The sequence below is a fragment of the Neomonachus schauinslandi genome, chromosome X, assembly GCF_002201575.2.
Source record: "Neomonachus schauinslandi chromosome X, ASM220157v2, whole genome shotgun sequence".
NCBI lineage: Eukaryota > Metazoa > Chordata > Mammalia > Carnivora > Phocidae > Neomonachus > Neomonachus schauinslandi.
In genome coordinates this window covers 114,837,234-114,859,057 of record NC_058419.1, presented here as the reverse complement: position 1 = coordinate 114,859,057, position 21,824 = coordinate 114,837,234, and the positions used below count along the sequence as shown (strand labels likewise).

The 21,824-nt window shown below is 42.0% G+C and overlaps 2 protein-coding genes across 5 annotated transcripts in view; both read right to left on the bottom strand.

The window, feature by feature from the left end:
- The window catches only part of VEGFD (vascular endothelial growth factor D), a 32,174-nt gene extending 30,810 nt beyond the window's left edge, over nt 1-1,364 (bottom strand). Inside the window, exon 1 of the mRNA XM_044911704.1 lies at nt 1,275-1,364. Coding sequence (XP_044767639.1) covers nt 1,275-1,364 — 90 coding nt within the window. The remainder of the gene's footprint in view (nt 1-1,274) is intronic.
- An 862-nt stretch (nt 1,365-2,226) lies between these two features.
- Nucleotides 2,227-21,824, bottom strand: part of PIR (pirin) — a 99,662-nt gene continuing 80,064 nt past the window's right edge. For all 4 annotated transcript variants that reach the window (XM_021681096.2, XM_021681088.2, XM_021681105.1 and 1 more), the window contains 3 exons: nt 15,307-15,389; nt 7,670-7,736; nt 2,227-2,518 (listed from right to left, as the gene is read on the bottom strand). In XM_021681096.2, the coding sequence (XP_021536771.1) occupies nt 2,406-2,518; nt 7,670-7,736; nt 15,307-15,389 (263 nt within the window). In that variant the 3' untranslated portion in view covers nt 2,227-2,405. The remainder of the gene's footprint in view (nt 2,519-7,669; nt 7,737-15,306; nt 15,390-21,824) is intronic.

Sequence of the window (21,824 nt, the reverse complement as noted above, 5' to 3'; positions counted from 1 at the left end):
ACCCAGCACATCTAAAGGATTCCTGAGTTTCGTGGACTTCAAAAAAGCTGAACAGCCTGAGAAGTCTTATTTGCTTCGAACAAGTCCAATTTCTTCCCCTGTCACCTAGGCTCAACAGTGGATTCCTCTCTGCCTACCATCTGGCATCGAGATGCAGCCCGCACGCCGGTGGCAATGAGGGGGAGCCGAACAGCAGCTGTGGGTTCTCTGGAGTGCATGTGGAATTTGGGAAGCCAGATTTTCCTTTTTTCTTTTCTTTTTTAGAAAGACTTGAGTAGACTGCCAGACAAGGTGGCTGTCCCCCAGCACAGCGTTCAACCTTCACAGACAAACTGTGTGTCTGTTTAGGCACCGTATGTACATCTGTACTCCACATGGAATGAGAGGAAGACTTGTTCACCCCAAGGACCAATCTTCTCCTGTTGGGGGCGATATCACCCCTGCTGAAAATGTGTGTCCTAACAACAGCTACAAAACCTCAAGTTCACATCTGACTGCTCGTGGCCAGAAATTCCTTAATCAGTAACAATTCAGCACCGCTTCTGTCAAAACAATTAAATCCAAATCATTTTCAAACTAAAGAGCTGAAGAAAACAGTATAATCTACAAAATACATGAAACTGGGCAAAATATTGCTCGCCAAGTAACATCCCAGTTAATTCTTTTGCATTACTCTCAACTCATCCGGCTCCGAGGCTTGCCCATAGAACCAAGGATTCAATTACTGTTGAATTTTACACATTTCAAAAAGCCAAAAACCAAACGACTTCCAAGAAGACATTTTTCTAGATGGTAGCTATGGGTATTTTAGAAAACCAGAGAGAAACTATCTGGAGAAAGTATTGCAGTTTGCGATTTACAAAAGAAATTAAACTAAACTAACGCTTGCTGCTTACAAACAATGTGAATAAATGGCCCACACAGTTATCCGTGTCACAAAAACAAATCAGTGTTTCATTAGAAAATCACTGTGCCATCTGCATATCTAATTAAGGAGAAACTTAGCCATCTGAAAAGTGCCCAGAAGGCTCATTCATGTTCTATTACATCTCCAAAAAACAACAACAACAACAAAAAACCAGCATTTTCAAACACGCATGGCAAGAATCTTAGTAAGCCTAAGAACCAGAATACTCATTAACCAACGCCAAGATATATCCTGTCCACTACTAGGAGTGTCTTATATTGTCTGGAAAATGGGGGGCAAAGAAAGAAAGTCCTCTATATAAGCCAATAAGAAAACTCTGCATCACACTAAAAATTAAGCCACCTACCTTCACTGGTCCATGTTCATAACTGGAGCCCTGCACCAACTGCAGATAAGACATCATGAAAACATTCAGCATGGCCCATTGTCTGTACATTTTGAGTATTTTAATATCCACTGGTTTACCAAGCAGTTGACATCAGGCAGCGAGAGCAAACTGTTTCAAAAGGCATTCTCCAGAAGGAAAGTTCGAAACCCCAAGACTTCACATGGAAAAAAACAAATAATCAGTTGTGATCAAAATCCAATGAAATGACTTCAATTAGTCAAGGAACGTTTTTGCTCAATCTTATGCGGGGAGAGAGATAAAAAAAAAAAAATTTAAATGCTCTCATGCTCCAAAAATAATCAGGAGGTGGACATGACTTGCACTTGACATGAAAAAGCACTCGAAATTCACTTCACGTCCAGCAAATTAAAAAAAAAACAATCCTTCCACCCTATGCCCCAGGTTCTAGTTGCTCTGTGAGGAGGTGATGTGGCCACCAATGTCAGCAGCCACAGAAGGCTGGAACCCAATTCTGGATTCAAACTTTTCTCGCAACCCTCATGGAAGGTTGCGGAAGCATGTGTCTTAAATCTGACAGCGATTTTGGCAGAAAATGCAGGGAAGTCTTGGCTGTAATCCTGTCGTGTCCCTACCAATAGCAGGGCCAGTTTAAAAACTGACTCAAACCCTCAGGACTGCTGTTACTTTAACGCAGATAACCCGTAATGTGAAACCCCAGCACACAGGCATGAATGTTGCATGGAAACTGCATTGCCCGGGAAGGGACCTCAGACGCTCACACATCGACTGCCAGGGACACGCAGAAAGCAATCAGATATGCTTACAAAACTCACCCGTGCGCAAAAATCACAAAACATTCATATACACATGAAAAGGGAAACATACACAAAATGATTTGTTTAAACAGAAACTTAGTAACTTAGATCAAAATGAAGAACACTGATTTTTAAAGAAGCAACAATTAGGTTTATTTGCATGGACCAGGAAATATCTCGTGTGCATTGCTATAAAAACCGTGTTATCACTTTAGAAGCATCAGCTCAGTCAGCTTTGGAAACTCAATGTGCTGAATGGATGGATGCCTGGCAAAATTCTAGAAAGCACGGAGACCTGGTCTGGTGCTCTTCACTAGTTTCCAATCTTTGATTTCCAGGTTTGGGCTCTTTCAAACCCATTTTTCGCATTTCTGAAATCAAGAATGGCCTGAGAAATCTCTTCATTGGTGTTCATCACAAATGGACCTAGGGCAGAAAGAGACATTCTGAAAGTTCTGGGTGACGATAATATTTTCTTCTATTACTAAAAACGATATATATTTCTGGAGTTCTTAATCGGAAACCAATCCAGGCATATCTGAGCAGTAAAAGGTGATTTTCGCAGCGTCCAATCCCTAAGGACTATAATACAAGTTTCTTGACTAGTATTGTGTAGAATTATAAAGGCCAAACTTCAGATAAACAAATCACATAAACAACTGCATCCCACTCAAGTCACTGTTGCAAGTTGTCATCGGCAATGGTAATCTCTTCATTCGAAATATTCTTGGGCTTGGTTCCATTAAAACAATTTTTATAGTTGTGAGTTTTTTCTTCCTTTTTTTTTTTTTTTTACTGAGGGGTAATTGACATACAACATTATGTTGTATTTTCAGGTGGAGTTTCAGGTGGACAACACGATGATTCAATATTTGTATATATTGTGGAATGATCAGCACAGTAAATCTGGTTAACATCTGTCACCACACACAGAATTGTTTTTTCTCATGGTAGGAACTTTTAAGATTTCCTGTGTTTGTTAGTTTGATAGCAACAGCTGAGGTCAAGAACTGAACCGATCTGATGCAAAGAACTGGCAAATGTCACAGTTTTGGTGTCTACACAGTATACAAAGCTGTGCCCTTATATGAGGGGTTTGAGTCACTTTTGAAAATTAGCAGCAACTCATTGGCAATAAACAGGAGATTACAAACATTTTGAGTCAAGAAACCATCACATTTTGGTTTCTCTACCAGTTGGCAAACTTTTTCTGTAAAGGGCCAGATAGTATGTATTTTAGATTTTGTGGGTCAAACAGTGTCTGTCTCCACTACTCAACTCTTCTGTTGACATAAGAGTAGACATAGACTATATGAAAGTGAATAGGGATGGCTGTGCTCCAATAAAACTTTATCTACAAAAACATGCAGTGGGCAGATTTGGCCCACGGGTCACAGCCTGTTGGCGCCTTTGTCTAATTCCTACATTTGAACTCGGGTTTTGCTCAAAGTGGACGAATTGAGGATGGGGGCACAGTGCTAGAAGGAGAGACTGAAGGGGGGAAGAATGGCCATGCAGGAAGAGGCCAGACCCCTGTGGGCTTTGGATGTGGTCTGTGGGAAGAAGTTCGGGCATAATTCTGCAGGCGATCAAGAGTCACTGAAGGGTTCAGCAGACAGTAATGTGATCTGATTTGTAGTTTTTAAAGACTTTGGCACCAGGATAGAGAAGGTATCTGGCCTGTGAGGCTGAGTTGATGGTAGAATTTTTTTTTTTTAAAGATTTTATTTTATTTATTTGACAGAGAGAGAGACAGCGAGAGAGGGAACACAAGCAGGGGGAGAGGGAGAGGGAGAAGCAGGCTTCCCGCGGAGCAGGGAGCCCGATGCGGGGCTCGATCCCAGAACCCCAGGATCATGACCTGAGCCGAAGGCAGACACCCAACGACTGAGCTACCCAGGCGCCCCAATGGTAGAATTGTTAAGGGCAGCTGAGATACCAGACACAGGAGGCTGTGGGTAGAACAAGGAGTCCAGCTCTGGATATTCTGACATGAAGGAAGTGGAGACAAGAGAACAGCTTCCTGGCAGAGGTGCTTGGTGTGTTGCTAGAAACATGGATCTGGGGCTCATGAGATAAATTTCATCTGGAGATAGAGACCTGGACTATATCAGGTAGGAAAGAATGACAGAGCTCTCATATACAAAATCAATCCAAGAGAACACCTTGGAGAAGTCAACTTTTTTTTTTTAATTTATTTATTTGACAGAGAGATAGAGAGAGAGCACAAGTAGAGTGGCAGGCAGAGGTAGAGGGAGAAGCAAGATCCCCGCTGAGCAGGGAGCCCGATGCGGGGTTCGATCCCAGGACCCTGGGATCATGACCTGAGCCAAAAGCAGACGCTTAACCGACTGAGCCACCCAGGTGCCCTGAGAAGTCAACTTTTAAAGGACACATAGAAGAAAGGGAAATGGAACTCAAAATGAGAGCAGATCCTGGGCCAAGGACCAATTTCTTGCACGTCATAATACCACTACAGTCTGGATTTGTGGAGCACCTCTCCCATCCCCTGATTATTTTTCTGAAAAAAATGGTATACTTCTGGGCTTCCATTTTGACACTTTTCTACAGTATGATGCTCTGCTTCTCAATTTATAATGTGCATGTGAATCACCTGGGAATCTTATTAAAATGTATATTCTGTTTCAGGAGGTCTAGAGTGGAGTCTGAAACCCTGCATTTCTCACTATTCTTCAGTGATGCAGATACTGCTGGTCCGTGGGCCACACTTTGAGAAACAAGGGAAGCACTGGAAGCTTGGAGCCTTCAAAAGCTGAGCTGAGGAAGCTTGTCTCCTCAAATCCTTAAGAGGAAGAAGAAAACTAAAACCAGAAAGCATGTTTTTGTTTTTCTTTTCCTTTTGTTCTTTTTTTGCATACTATATCACTAAATTTATTGTTTTTTGAAATCGAGGCATAATTGACACACATTGTATTAGTCTCAAGATGTACAACATAATGATTTGATATTTGTACATACTGTGAAATGATCACCACAGTAAGTCTAGTTAATATTCATCACCACACAAAGTTACAGATTTTTTTTTCTTGTGATGAGAACTTTTTTGGGGGGTGGGGAGAGAACGGAGGAGGGCAGGGGCAGAGGGGGAGAGAGAATCTTAAGCAGGTTTCACATCCAGTGCAGAGCCCAACACAGGGCTGAATCTCATGACCCTGAGATCATGACCTGAGCCAAAACCAAGAGTCAGACGCTTAACTGACTGAGCCACCCAGGCGCCTCAGTCTGGTGATGAGAACTTTTAAGATCTATTCCCTTAGCAACTTCCAAATATGCACTACAGTATTATTAATTGTAGTCGCCATGCTGCACATTACATCCCCCAGAAAGCATGTTTTTTAATCGATCAACTGTAAGGATTATAAACAAGAAAATTATTTGATAGTCATCAATAATCTCGTAAATACTCTTTCAAACTACAGCTTTCATCTTTTCTCTACTTAAACCTTTACACTCCCTCCTGAGTAATAAAAATGGTGTGAGTTCAAGCTCTCATTATGTAGAACCCTGGTATAGTGGAGAGCACAAAGCATGGGGTCAGAAGACTAGGGTTCGAATCCCAGCTCCACTACTAATCATCACTTCCCAACAGAGAAGCCAGAGGGCAGAGCGAGGGTCAACCCAACACGGTAAGAAGCAGAAGGGCAGGGTGGTTGGAAATCAGACAGCCCGACTGTGAATCCAGCTATGTGGCAGTAGACAAGCCAATGAACCTCTGTACCTCCACTTCCTCATCTGTAAAATGGGGATGAGGGTACCAACCTCATAAGGTTGTCCTGAAGATTAAATGAATTAATAGATGGAAAGTACTTTGACCCATCATAGTCAATGATAAATACTACCCAAGTATCTGTTACGGAAATAAATAAAATATATTGATTTCATTTTCCTCATTTATAAAAAGGGACATGACTACATCGATGCTAAAGACGTTTCCTATTCCAACATTCTGTGACATTCCATGCTTAATCTGTAGACACATCATTAAGGACACTCCCTGATAAGAAAAACAAGGTCCTTGGCTAGTTCATTAAATTGGTACTGGTTCCCAAACAGCCAAGAGATGGTTGTGGCTGTCTTTAAACACACACAGGTAAAAGAAAAACTTTCTGGGGTTTAAAAAGTAAAAATAAACAAACAAAAAACCCCACAATAAACAAACCAAACAAAATGCTTTGCCTCTCATTAACAGATGTCAAGGCACTTATCTATCTTGTCTGGTTAATCTGAGTTTGGTCTCCTGCTCCTCCACCATCTTGCTCCTCCCTTCTTAATCTGAGTTTGAATGTGCAGGCTTATGCAGTGTTCCCAAGATCCAAGCCTCTGAGAGAGGATTCCCCTAACACGAACGGAGGCGGGGCCCCCAGCAGACCTACCCCTTCGGTCTGTCACCTCATTTGGTCAGACTCTCATTTCTCATCATTGGTGCAGAGGCAATTATTAAACTCAAAAGACTTACATCCCACACGTCCTTTTCCCACCTAAATTCTAGCCACTATGAATAAATATTATGACCCTTCTCAATCTGTCTTCAGGCTTCTTCCAGAAGAACAAATGATTTCAGTGCTCTTCAATCAAGATAAAAGGAAACTAGAACCATGCACCTTTGGAGTGGAAACTGAAGCATGCAAAATGGAGGCCAACCACTGTTGGCTAGGTGGAGTATAATTTAATGTTTTCCCCTCAAGTTATTAATAGAACAAAAACAATGTTTTTTAAATAATCAGTTGTTCTTGAAATGTATTATCAGCTGGGCTTTTTTCCCTGAAATCATTGTGTATACCTGGGAATTCACGCAAGGCAAGGTAATACGATGGGATTTTAAGGCACGCTAAATTTCATAATTAGATAAGTAGACATGTTTTATAGGCAGTTATCTAAATAAGTTGGCAAAAAAATTTCTTAATAAAAATGAATATTAAGTTGGATTCTAGGTGCTTTTAGATGTTCCTCATTTAATAAAACAACAATATTATGAGGAAGTCAAGACAAAGTGAAGTGACTGGTTACTTATTCCAGGAGTTTCTGCCTCCAACTAAAGTCCTATTTCTACTATACCACAGTTCCCTCTATTCATTTTTGTTTTTTAAACAAAGAAGGAGTGACTCAAATATTTTAGAAACTGCCACAAGAGATATTCTTAAGAGGTACCTATTTTTCACTAAAAATACAATGGATTACAAACAGTATTGAAATCACTGTTGTTTTTAGTAAAGATAAAAATGATATTCCAGCAGCAGGCCACAAAATCTTTCTGTAAGTTGAAGTTCCCTATGACAGAATGCAAAACACTACTTCTGTTTCCCTACAGTTCTAAGCTCAATGTCCTACACGTGATAGGTATTCAAGAACTGTTCCTTTAAAAGAAGGAGAGAATGAATATGGAAATAAATACCATGTATATATTTTCCTCCAATGATGGAACAATGAAACAAAATCTTCGAATTTGTAGGTAAGGAGGACAAAAATCCAGCTATTCTTCCCCATAATACTATACATGTATACTAGTTTCAAAGAAAAAGAAATCAACCAGGAAAATTGCCATTGTTTGGGGCTTACCATGTTGGACAACTGGTTCTCTTAATGGCTCCCCAGCAATTAGGACAAAGTGGCTTCTCTCAGGATCCTAAAGTGAAGGAAGAAAACATCAAACAATAAACATGCTTTTTTTTTTGAAGATTTTATTTACTTATTGAGAGAGCATAAGCAGGGGGAAGGGCAGAGGGAGAGGGAGAAGCAGGCTCCCTGCTGAGCAGGGAGCCCAACATGGGGCTCGATCCCAGGACCCCAGGATCATGACCTGAGCCGAAGGCAGACAACTGACTGAGCCACCCAGGCAGCACCCTAAACATGATTATTTCTGAATGTCAAATTAGGAATAATTTGAAACTGACATGCTGGCCAGAAGGATGATGTTCCTAATTCTGAATATAAATTCCAGAAGTATTTTCTGTGTAACACTCAATATGGAAACATTTATTCCTTAAGATGATTGGTCTTCTCAATCAGCACTCAAGAGTACGTCCAGACCGCCAAAAGATTAACCTTCTCAGATAAAGGAGGAGAATGCAAATGAAAAGATTTTCTTTTTTTTTTTTTTTTTTTTAAAGATTTTATTTATTTGATAGAGAGAGACACAGCGAGAGAGGGAACACAAGCAGGGGGAGTGGGAGAGGGAGAAGCAGGCTTCCTGCCGAGCAGGGAGCCCGATGCGGGGCTCGATCCCAGGACTCTGGGATCATGACCTGAGCCAAAGGCAGACGCTTAACGACTGAGCCACCCAGGTGCCCCTGAAAAGATTTTCTTTAACCGGAAACACCCTTAAGACAAACCATGGGATTTGCTTATCGTATTACAGGGTTTATAATCTCCCATTAACAATTTTTAAAAGGGAACATTATCTATGTAAATCCAAAAGTAAGGTTTGATTACTTTTGACATTTTTTGCTATTAATGTAAAATATGACCCAGAAATGTTGCACTAAATGGAACCTTCTAAAAACATCCAGGTGACATCTGCTCAGGTAAATTTCTCTCCAAACGGGTCCTATTATATTAAAGTCTCTAAAAGTTTGTCTTTAGAATTAAGATTCGATTTTTTCCCCCAAACTGGAAGTATGAATTACAATGTCCAGTGCCAGTGTGGATGCAGGGAAAAAGACACGTTTATAGATCATTTGGGAGATTTTAAGCTGCTACAGGAATCCTTCCAGAGAACTCTGACAGTATGACTCCGAACCCCCACTATCGCTGATGTCCTGTGACCTGGCAATGCCAGAGAAAGCAGAAGAAGAACCCCCACCTCACTTGTGAGAAACAGTAACTGTTGTAAGCCACTAGAGTTTAGGGTGATTTGTTAATCACTAATAGAGAACTGAACGTTCTTTGGAGGCATCTTTTAGGTCTATCTAATTTAGAATAAAATAATAAATAAAGCAATAATGATGAGGAGCTTTAGAACAAAGCCTTCAAAAATTGTTTAAAACTTCACCCTATTCTAATAATATAGCATATTTCTTTTAATTTTTTTCTTTTTTAAAAAAGATTTGTTATTAGAGAGAGGCAGCGTACACAGGAGGAGGGACAGAGAAAGGAGAGAGAGAATCTCAAGCAGACTCCCTGCTGAGGGCAGAGCCCTCCCACAACCCTGAGATCATTACCTAAGCCGAAATTGAGTTGGACACTCAACCCACTGAGCCACCCAGGCGCCCCTAATATAGCATTACTTCTAAATATGTGGTAAGATAATTATACTACATCATATTTATATACTTCTAATACAAAGCTTATTAAGTAGAAATCATTATAATGTTACTAGTACCAGAAGACTTATCTAGATTCAACAAAAATAAATAATTTTTTAGACTTCCATGTAGTTAAAAAAAAATTCGTATTGTACAGGACTGAAATTGATTTCTCCTTCTGCCTCCAACTTTAAAGTATTAAAAGGTAAGCTGGGGTAGAACGGTTTCTGCAAAAGTCGTAACTTACCCCCTACAGTCCCAGGGTTGGTGCCATTTAGCACAGCCACCCAGCGGGTGCACTAATCAGTTCTTCGTGTTTAAAAAACATCTCTGTTTAACCATTTCCAGGCTCTATTTATTTATACATCATCACCTTACCTATCCATAACCCAACCTGCTGTCACAGTATGCTAACATGAACTCACCTGAAAATCAAAAAGCCTAAAAAGGCTTCTGGTAGTTCACATTTTAAAAAGAGATGTCATAAACTCCGTATACTAAAGATTAGCGCTTTAAACTAAGTGCAGACACTCAGTCCCTACTTATTCTTGCTTTAGACATCATGTTAACAATTAGGCTTTGTGGTTTTCAGATCTATGAGGGATTCAGAGCTGGAAGACAGAAAAGTAACTACTATAGAGCAATACAAGAAAACAGCTTAAGATCAATGATGGAAATGAAAAAAAGACTATGTAAAACAGGCACAGAAGCTTAAAAATTAGTCTAGGACCACTTAGTGAAGCCAACAGGCTCTACAGACATCATCATACATTATAGCTCAGGACAATAATTAATACACATGCTGATGATCCAAGGTTATGAACAAGTTAAATTGTGTATAATATACACTAAACCCATAGGAAAGGGTGGGGTTTCTATCGGAAATGATGTCTTTTTTTTCCAACATCACGTTTAAATGACTAAAAATTCAACTTAAAAAATGCAGTTATCAAGAAAGCTTTATTCCCAAACGACTATGGAGTGGTGAAATTTAAGTGTGAATCAAAAGACATGTGAAAGAAAGGTATTTTAGAAAAATAGTTCTGATCATTGGTACTATATCATATATAATTTAATGTGAATGAAGATGTCATTGCATAATGATTTGAGGTGCTTTTTCAGAGACACGCTTGAGTTTTAGGGTCAGCAGGCGGAGAAAGGGTTGGGGGTTACGGGAGAAGGGGCAAGGAATGGCCGACCTCCTTGGGTCATGGATGTGCCAACTCCTCAGAATGTAAATTTCTTCAAAAAAAAAAAGTTTTTATTTTTAAGTAATCTCTGTACCCAACATGGGTCTCAAACTTACAACCCCAAGGTCAAGAGTCACACACTCCACCCACTGAGTCAGCCAGGTGTCCCAAGAATGTAAGTTTCTTAATTCAGAAGATGCACCTTTTGTGAATGACAAAGTATCTTCCAGTTTACACATTAGGAATGATGATCAAGCTTAAAAGTAAGAGTTTTGCTTCTTTTGATATTACTTAGATCAAATGATGACTTTCCATTTATAATTTGGACCGTATAATAAAGGGACACTTACATTTGATGTGAAATGAAAAATGATTTCATTGCTGGGTGTTGAGGAGGTCAGGAGTTTGGATTCCCATTTCAGAAACCTGAATGATGGTCCACACTTCCTTTAATGACCTTTCCACTAAATTAACCTCTCAGTAGCCCCTTCTCCTCTACCCCAAACCAGATGTTTGATGTCCTTTTCTTGTTTCTTAATTGTATCTTTTTTTCTTTCCCTATCTAGCCTTCTTTGGTGAAAGCTAATCATCTTTCTGTACTTTAGTAGAGTGCTGATGTGCTTAAAAGTCCCAACTGCTGTTACCTTGAAAAGTCCTCATCTACGGTGTCCTTGTGTATAATGTCAAATGATGAAAATCATGCACAAGGAAAGAGAATGAAGAGCTGTTTCAGACATGAGTCCCTGTGAGGATCTCAGTAAATACCTTTTAGGGCTTGATGAAAAGACCCCATACAAAGGCAACGGGAGCCCACTTACTGCTTCATGTATAGTTACCCCACCTGAAGATCATGATCACTTCCAGCCCAGACCATGTCTTTGACTTCAGTGAACCTTCTCAGAGTTCTTAGTTCAGAGTTAGGCCCTTCTGGGTTTACTGAATAATTTCCTCTTACAAATTGCTCTTGTTATCCCGTAAATATTATTGCCAAGATAGGTCCTGAGTTCCATTGATACCAACAATAAATGATCAATACCCAGGTGAAGGCCCTATGATTCACTGAAGGTGTTGATAACTTCTCCACTGTTAATATGGACTCACAGTCTGATTAATTCTGAAGCTTGAGATGGCAGTAGGACTCTGAGAATGAGTTAAGGGGCATGCTTTTGGTTTAAGGACACCTTTCATAGTGATACATTACCGCAAAACAATTACCAGGAAGAAACCGAACTTTAGCTTGACTTAATTGTATGCACTTGTTCTTACTGGATTTCACTGTTCACACTTCTTAGGCCAATTTAAAGATAAAACAATGAACTGTTACCAGTTTTTAAAAATTAATGGTTATGAATTTTTACCCATAAATAAGCAAAAAAGTTGTCTCTAGCTTTAATAGGGTGTTTTGTTTTATTTCTGTCTTTTGATCTGTATTTGAATCAAAAGGTTAATCTGTATTCATTTACTGAGTTCCCCATGAATGGTGGCAGTTAAGAGTATCGTGACTCTCAAATATCGTTTTGGGGGCAGCCAATGAAGAATTGATTGTCTACCTTGACAAACTACAAGTGAATCTGCTGATGCGTGAGGCTTAAGACTTTCTCAATAGGACATGTCTCTCAAGGTGACATCTAGCCTTTCATATCAAACCAATGTGCTCCTGATCAGGGAGCCATCCTGGCACCCAGAGCACCAACTGTGGGCCAAAGCAGCACAGGGAGCCTTACTCCCTGAAACAGAGGCTGTTTCAGGGTCATCAGTACAGTCCAGGATTAAATGCCCAGTGCAGCATGGGGTTGATCCCAATCTCTAAGAACTCTGAATAAGTTAAGACTATTTTGAAGCCACTGTTGGGAGTTAGGGCTTCCTCCAAAAAGTCAACGGTCTGGCTTAAAGACTCTGAAATCTGGCATAAACCAGGCCCCCTGCAGTTGCTACCTGCCATGGAAGACTTCAGAGTAATAGTCACAGAGGACAATCCACCCTCTGCAAGAAGACAGGGGTCCCTGAAGCCAAAAATGTGCTGACTCTAAGACAAGTCAAATGCTAAGATGGAGCAGGAAACCTGGGGACAGACGTGATCCACATCAACCCTTCAGTGCCCCCCTCTCCTGCCCCAGAGGCTTGGCCACTCTAGAGGAAACCACACATACCACTGGTTAACCAGGTAGACAGGCATGATTGTGGAAGACTCAGAAGTAAGGAGTACTGAAAGGGCTAGACGGAAGCCAGGGAGTATACCGAATCCTTATTCTTTTTTTTTTTTTTTTTAAGATTTTATTTATTTATTTGACAGAGAGAGACATAGCGAGAGAGGGAACACAAGCAGGGGGAGGGGGAGAGGGAGAAGCAGACTCCCCGCCGAGCAGGGAGCCTGATGTGGGACTCGATCCTGGGACTCCAGGATCATGACCTGAGCCGAAGGCAGTCGCTTAACCGACTGAGCCACCCAGGCGCCCCCAAATCCTTATTCTTGATCACAACTCAGTGCAAATGGGATTAGGGGGAGCATTAGGAAGTCACATCTTCCTTCTTTAATCCTCAAGCTCAGTTCCCAGTGCAGATAACCCTGACCTGGGGCCATGGAGTGAATCAGGACATTTTAGAGGCTTTTTCTAGCTCTAGAAACTGTTATGTGCCCTGAATCTTCGGGCCTAAAGTATGAATCCTCATTAGGTAACATGTATCTGACATGACTATCTATTAAATTAGCCGTTCGGAATAGTGAACTTTCTAAGCTACCTAGATACCTTCACTATTCCTTCTCCGTTGTAATCTACAGGGACTTGCTGCTACCCACGGACATAAGCATGACACACCCATTGAAATGCTAGTTTTCTAAAAATTTTTTTTTCATAGAAATCATTCTCATGCCTTGCTGCTCCAGCTGTGCTCGTACACAGCATTAATGACAGAAGTGTCCACAACAGAACGGTGCCTTTGGAGCCAGTGAACTGACATTTTCGCCAACTCCTGGCTCTCCCAGCTGCCTCCTGTCTTTCTGGCTCTCCTCGGCAACTTTCTGGTGGTTCATTCCAGCTTCCGAGTCCTTCTCATTTGCAATGTGCCCTCTGCTAGATTACAGGAAGAACGGAGGTGTCAAGTTAAATCGGATAATGTTACAAACAAATCTGCTATCAGGAGGTTCTGGCCTATGTGTAGCTTCCATGCTTCTTTCCTGCACGGGGTCGGCACAAAGGAAACTGTCATTTCCGTAGGTCAAAAGTAGCAATTTCAAACAGTTCAACCTAATAAGAGAGGGCACGGACCCTGAGATCTGCATTTTCTCTGGTGCCCCGGAGGATTTTCTTCTACTTAATTCCTAGTTCATGGTGGTGCCGTGGATGACTAAAGCAGCAGTAGGTGAGCTGCCAGAAAAGTGGGCTAGGATGTAGTAATACTTCAAATCCACTGCATTCTACAACCCCAGGGGCAGAGCGCCACACGGCAGTCAGCCTGCCTCTCCACCAGTCACCTACACACTGAAGTAGTTTTCATCCCTACTTTGAAAAATTCAGCTTGTCAGAGGCTTTTGCACAATTGTCTCTTCAATCCTCTTTATGAAAACAACACAAAGCCATCAGATTGGCTTAGCAGGCTCACAAGAGAGTAAGAGAATCACCCAAGGGAATGAAAGAGAGCCAGGGAAGAAACTAGGCAAGGGGACTCCTAAAATCTCAGAAACTCTACCTAAGAAGCAGGGGTTCAACACAAGAGGGACTACGAAATGCATCATATGCTCCTCTCGGTTCGAAATGGGGCTGACTTGCAAAGGGCTCTCTGTGAGTAAGCATGGAGATCTATATTTATACTCCCAGAGGGCGGATCCATTTTCGCTTAGTCTAAAAATAAAATAAATCAAGTGTCTAAAGAAAGAAAATTATGAGACAAGGAAGACATGTTGCCTCCAGATTCAAATGTCTAGGGGTAAACAACAGAGACTTCAGGTGAGTCCAGAAGATGAGCAATGGGTATAGAGAAAACCTTAAAACAAACCAATAGAAATAAAGAGGTTAATGAAAGGGGATAATAGGGGCGCCTGGGTGGCTCAGTTGGTTAAGCGACTGCCTTCGGCTCAGGTCATGATCCTGGAGTCCCGGGATCGAGTCCCGCATCGGGCTCCCTGCTCGGCAGGGAGTCTGCTTCTCCCTCTGACCTTCCTCCCTCTCATGCTCTCTGTCTCTCATTCTCTCTGTCAAATAAATAAATAAAATCTTTAAAAAATATATATATATTTTATTTATTTGAGAAAGAGAGCATGAGTGGGGATAGGGGGGTAAGGGGGCAGGGGGGAAGGGGCAGAGGGGGGGGGAGAAGCGGGCTCCCTGCCAGGACCCTGAGATCAGGACTTGAGCTGAAAGCAGAGGCTCAACAAACTGAGCCACTCAGGTGCCCCAAACTTTTTTTAAAAAAATATTTTATTGGGCGCCTGGGTGGCTCAGTTGGTTAAGCGACTGCCTTCGGCTCAGGTCATGATCCTGGAGTCCCGGGATCGAGTCCCGCATCGGGCTCCCTGCTCGGCAGGGAGCCTGCTTCTCCCTCTGACCCTTCCCCCTCTCATGTGCTCTCTGTCTCTCTCATTCTGTCTCAAATAAATAAATAAAATCTTTAAAAAAAAAAAAAAGAAAGGGGATAATAAACGTGGGGTATAGTTTCTTTGCCTAAGAAAGAGAGAAAAATTTCCAGCTGCACTGGAGATTTAGGCATTTACCTGTAAACTAGTAGAAAGTGCAATTTAAGAAAATTAACGATTTTTAATACTTACCTTGTTCTCCACCTGGACACTGTCACCTTCCCCCAGCACTGCTGTGTGATGAGGTTCTATTTTTTGTTGTGCATCATCAGGCCCTATAAAAAAGATGACCCATGAAATCGAACGTTCTTTATAGTACATTTATCACATGGTTACAAATGTGGTTAACTCCATAGCACTGTAATATTCATTTTAACTTCAGACATAAGAGACTTAGGAATCTCCTTAAATCTCTTGGTTGATTATATCTGCAAGTATTAAAGTCCGAAACTGGCTGGCCTCCAATGTAGAAAAAAACAGGGAGATGAATCCTGCATCATGTTTCCACTTATACTTTTGATAGCAGGTCTAACAGTTCAATTAATAAGCAAAGTCTTCAGGATTACATGCTAATAAGAATGCTTCCTTGAGCAAATTATACATACCTCATAAGAATTAAGCATACTTAGGAAAATTAGTAAATGCCATCATTAATTCCTGCCAACAAGTATTTATGGAGCACCCATAAGTGCTTAGTACTATGAGAAAATCCAAAGAAGAGCAAAGCCAATTCCTGTTGTTGTTTTTTTTAAGTAGGCTCCATGCCCAACGTGGGCTCAAACTCATGACCCCGAGAAGCAAGAGTTGCAAGCTCTACCGACTGAGCCAGCCAGGCACCCCTCAGATTCCTTTTAAACAAATAACTCAAATCTCATTGGGAGGAGCTAAATATATTTTCATTAAAGAATCAGAGAGTAATTCCCTTGAAAAATAAGTAAGTGGGATAGCTAGTGAACTATGAACAAGGCTCTGTGCTAAATGCTGTGTGTGTTGGGGGGGGGGGGCTGTTTTCAGGATGGCTACGGTTCTATCCCTTCTATAATGAGACTGACAGATGAAATACAGATGAAATTGTGTCTTAGTGCAACAATAAAATAATGAGCAAAGTTCAATGAGAGAACGGAGGTGTAGGTGCTAACTCAGGTCTAGGGGCCCTAAGGATTTGTTGTGGAGCAGTTGACTTGAATAGAGCTCTGCAGGATTACAGAGACCTACCCTGGGAAAAGCTAGGAGAAAGGGCATTCTAGACAAGACAATAGCCTGTGCAAACGTAAGGTGTGGGAAACACGCAGGGCGTCTCTAGGGGAAGGGTGATCCTTCTACCACTGCTGCAACGTTTCTCTGGGAAGAATGATGGAAATGTAGACTGGCTTCAGATCAAGATAAGATTTGGAAGCCATGCTTATCCATATAAAGTGGGGGGCCTCTGAGGAGAGAGTGGGGTGTGAAATGGTCAGATCTATGTCTTGAAGACATAACTCTGGGAGCAGAGTGTAGAATAGAATGAGGGGGCAAGAGTGAAGTTAGGATGACCTGTTAGGTGTTTAATATCACAGTCTCAGTGAAAATGAATTACAGGGCGCCTGGGTGGCTCAGTTGGTTAAGTGACTGCCTTCGGCTCAGGTCATGATCCTGGAGTCCCGGGATCGAGTCCTGCATCGGGCTCCCTGCTCAGTGGGGAGTCTGCTTCTCCCTCTGACCCTCCTCCCTCTCATGCTCTCTCTCTCTCTCATTCTCTCTCTCAAATAAATAAATAAAATCTTTAAAAAAAAAAAAGAAAGAAAATGAATTACAGTCTGGCAGCACCTGGCTGGCTCAGTCGGTTAAGCAACTGACTTTGGCTCAGGTTCAGATCTCAGGGTCCTGGGATCGAGCCCCGCATTGGGCTCCATGCTCAGTGGGGAGTCTGCTTGTCCTTTTCCCTCACCCTCTGCCCCCCTCTAGTACGCACACATGTGCTCTCTACTCTCTCTCAAATGGATAAATAAAATCGAATTACAATCTGAACTGAGAGAGTGGGACGGATTTTAGAGGTGGGGTTAAGAAAGAATCTAAAGGACTTGGCAACAGTGGGAGAGAGGAGTCCAATAGGATCCTCACTAGGAACAGAATAATATAGTGACCTGAAGATGACAGCAGTGGTTCTGCACGAGGGTAGGGAATGGAGAAGCCACGGTGGGCTGGAATAGCCACAGGAGCCTGGAGACAGGAGGTGGGGTTTGGGCCGGTTCTTTCAGTTGGGTAAAAAACCAAGACATGCAAATGGACAACAGAGAAAAGATTGCAAGCAGGGAGAAAAGCCCACAGAGACATCTAAGAGGGATACACCTTCACGACATTTGGGGATATAAATATGGGCATCCCCCTGACACATTAAAGCTGATTAATCAATTAGGGGGTGCTTATTTAAATGAAAATAATAGCTTGAGGAATTATTATATAAACAGACACCTAATTTGTGAATTTTGTGACTACTGGAGTCCAAACAAAGCTATTTTTCTTTCTAGAGAAATCCTCCCTTGTAAACTCCACTTGGGAGATAACCTGTGTGAAGCAACAAGGCTCACTGTGATGCTTACAAATGTGAAATAGGATTCTAACCGAGTGGGAGTTCTTAACCTAGTCAGTGCAGCCCCTGGACCCATGGATAGAACTCAGAGCAATCACTGGATGGCAGATAAACCACATCTTTCTTTTCACGAACACCTAGCTGAGATGTGGCCTTTCCTTTGGTCATGAATGTAGCCAACAACCACACTGTAGTATTCGCTGGGCCGCCGACTCCATCTCCAGTAGAAATCACAGATATTTTCCTCTCCCATTACAGTGCCGTGGCCATCCCAAAACACACTTCATGTGAATCACTACTGAGAATGTAGAGTAGAGCTGCTTGCTTCTCCCTCTGCCTGCCGCTCCCCACAGCTTGCGGTCGTTCTCTCTGACAAATAAATAAATGAAATCTAAGAAAATAAAAAATAAAATAAAACTGGCTTTCAGGTTGGAGCGGGAGAACGAACCCGATCTGAAGCATGCTCATTTCCGTGGCATAAAGGCTCCCACTGTGGTCAATTTCAAGCTACTGATGTGAGGTGTGAGGTCAGGGAAGAGGTGCTCGATGGGCCCCTGCGAGCTTGTAACAGCCAGCCCAGCGCACCACTAAAGGTCCCTTCTCCATCGAAGATTTAGGTCAACAGGTGCCATGGAAGTGAACGATAGGCCTCCTCAGGCTTTCTACTCATGCATGGATTTGGCAATAAAACCGAGAGGTCTGGGAGTCTAAGAATAACCACGTTTAGAACTGGGTAATATCTTTAACTGTGAGATGAAGAAGCATTTTATTATGGGTGCTTTACTGAGATTCCCTGGGAGCAATGGGCCATGTCTTTTTATCTTCAACTCATTCATACACAACGCCCATATATGTTACCCACAAGGTCTACTCCTGGCCCCTCATTTTATGATGTAGCATGTTCCACAATACATAAACCCCAACAACCTATACAGCCCCTCCCCTGTCTTTATGGAGTGAGCTGGCAAGAGACAACTCTCAAATAATGCAGAATTGGGATTCCTCTGCACCTCCTCTCAGGAGAGCTTGCTTGACTGCGGTGTTCATGGGTCTGTGAGCACACATGAATTCAGAAGCAAAGAGTTCATGTTGTCCTAAGAACACCAATCCTCCCTTTATATGGAGCGCAAATTTCTGCCCACTCTCTTTGCTGCTCTAGGGGAGGAATCACACTGCTGATTCTGAAGAGGCCATGTGAAATGCTCCAGCTTAAGGTAGACCTTTGTTACAGAGGCTGGAGTGAGGTTTCCAGGTCATTCTAAGTGTACCTTTAGCTTCTGTATTGTTTTATGAAATGTTTACAACAGGATCCCTGAAAACAAAGATTGCTTCTATCTTCTTATTCTTTTTTTTTTTTTTAAAGATTTTTATTTATTTATTCATGAGAGAGAGAGAGAGAGAGGCAGAGGCAGAGGGAGAAGCAGGCTCCCCGCGGAGCAGGGAGCCCGATGCGGGACTCGATCCCAGGACCCTGGGATCATGACTTGAGCCGAAGGCAGATGCTTAACCGACTGAGCCACCCAGGCGTCCCTCTTCTTATTCTTTCTATGCTATTTCACCCACCTGGTTATCTCTTGAACCTAAAATTAGTCTCAAAGAAAATATACTTTATTGTTTTTGACTCCTTTCAATTACAAACAGAGCCAAATCAGATAATAAATAGTTTCCATTGAGAAGCTTCGCCAAGAATGTTAAATCTAATAGGGCAGTTAAGGAAGATGTAACTGAAAACAACTGAATTGCAAATATTTTGGTTTGCCTAAGCAGTCCTGAAAGGGCAAAATACTTGAAAACATATTTTCAAGTTAGTGCGGCAGCTTCAGTGTGTGATTAATTGCTGGGCAACTTTTCCCTATATGCCAGATTTCCTTTCTCTTTTTATAAGGACTGCCATCCCAGTGACTGGCCAATGCACACAGGCTGGCACTTCACTACAGTTTGATTTCATCAATTTTGTATGTACAGTCGAAGCCCTCTTATCTGATGAAATCAGGATCATTAATTGAAAGACAATCAGCTGCCTCCACAACATTTTAAAGTGTAAATGTGCATACATTTGCCAATTTTTAGAAATACAGTCAAGGTGGGTTGGCTGATTGGGTTGAAGCCCTGTCTTTCAAAAGCATACCTATAATGACTATACCCACCAAAATCCTTCTAGATCAGTTGCTCCCATTCTTTTTCTGTCATCTTTCCCATACTAATTCAAAAGCTCTTCTTGAGCAATTCACTTTTACAAAGCATTGGACTTAGTTGTTCTAAAAATACCAACTCCTTTTAAAAAGATTTTATTTATTTATTTGACACAGACAGAGAGAGAGAGCTCATGCCGGGGGCGGTGTGGGGGGACAGAGGGAGAGGGAGAAGCAGACTCCCTGCTGAGCAGGGAGCCCGACGTGGGGCTCGATCCCAGGACCCTGGGATCATGACCTGAGCTGAAGGCAGACACTTAAGCAACTGAGCCACCCAGGCACCCCTAAAAATACCAACTCTTTTTTTTACTTACTTCATTAATTTACATATTGTTTCATTAAATCACATAATTGCAATTATCGGTGCAAGTGGCATAACAGATTTGAGAACAATCACAACTGCCTCAGTTTGGCTGGAGGGAGTAGCAATGGGCAGGCAGACCAGGGTTGCTGATCATCCTGGGTGTTCAAAGCACCTCACGCAAGGTAGTCCCCATGGAATGAGCACACTTCTCAGTCTAGTTCATTCTAGGTAAGTGGAGGTCAGTTCCGAGGGCTTCTAAGTGTTTCCCCACCTTCATTGACATCCAGGGGTGGTGTCAAACTTTATACCCCCCAGAACCAGAAGCAAAGGGCTGAGCACAAACTAAGCGTGAATAATGACTTATTTAAGTAAGTCTGAAACATTTCACTACCCGCATAAACGAGTTAGGTGTCATTTCAATAACCACAGACAAGTATTTTTAGATTTCCAAATAGCTTTTCTCAGCCCAAACAGTATACCTGATACTGGTCCCCCTAGGAGACTGACATCCAAGCTGATAAACTGTCCCACGCTGCGGGGATACAGGATATAAACTCCTCTACCCTTTGATCTCTGTGTTAATGTGTAATGTTATTTCCATCTCAGCTGCAGGGAAGGGGTTCAGCGCCAGTATACTTGGGATCTATTGGCTTTCTGACCGTGCGGTTTTTAGTTTCGATTTTTTTTTTTATCCTAGACTGCAGAGATGTCAGCTGAGGGCTGGTCAAAGGACTTGATGCCTCAGTAAATGATGACTGTCAAAGATCTCACTCCAGTAATCTGTCCTGTTGAAACCTCCACCTGTCCTACAACGTACCAATATCTGTCTTGCAAGAACTTCCTGCATCAATTAATATTTTTTGAGTCCTCCTGGGGCGCCTGGGTGGCTCAGTCGTTAAGCGTCTGCCTTCAGCCCAGGTCATGGTCCCAGGGTCCTGGGATCAAGCCCCACATCGGGCTCCCTGCTCAGTGGGAAGCCTGCTTCTCTCTCTCCCACTCCCCCTGCCTGTGTTCCCTCTCTCGCTGTCTCTCTCTCTGTCAAATAAATGAATAAAAAATCTTTAAAAAAAAAAAATATTTTTTGAGTCCTCCTAAATCTCCATTTTATGGAATCTCCACAGATTATTTTCTCAACCCAAATGGCAGTCTATTTATTCCAGCTCAATGCACATTTATAACATCTATTCCAAAAGAATGGAGGTGCGTGACATTTTCGAAAAGACAATTACTTGCTTATCAGTTCCTGCCATCTGTGGTTTTAAAAGCACGATAAAATTGAGGCAGTAAAGTCAGAAAGCGTTTTCCGGATTCTCTCTTATAGATTTTATACGTCAGTACATATTTAATAGCTATCTCTGCTTTGTCTTTTTTCCTCTGGTGATTTGTTCTTGCCCTTTTGTTTTTCTCATTAACATTTCTATGGGGGGGTAGGAGGAAGGGAAGAAGATACAATTCAAATGAGATCATTTGGCCAGTTGCTCATTGGCTAAAGCAGAGTTCCAAGGGGCCAGTTATGCGAGTGGATTCTCTCCACGGTCCAGTTTACCCCAGACAGATGCAAGTTCGCTCCAACGCTGTGGACTGTGACCCCATTTCCTGCCAGATGTTTTGCACTTGTGGCCCACGGTCATGAGAGGTGACCAGG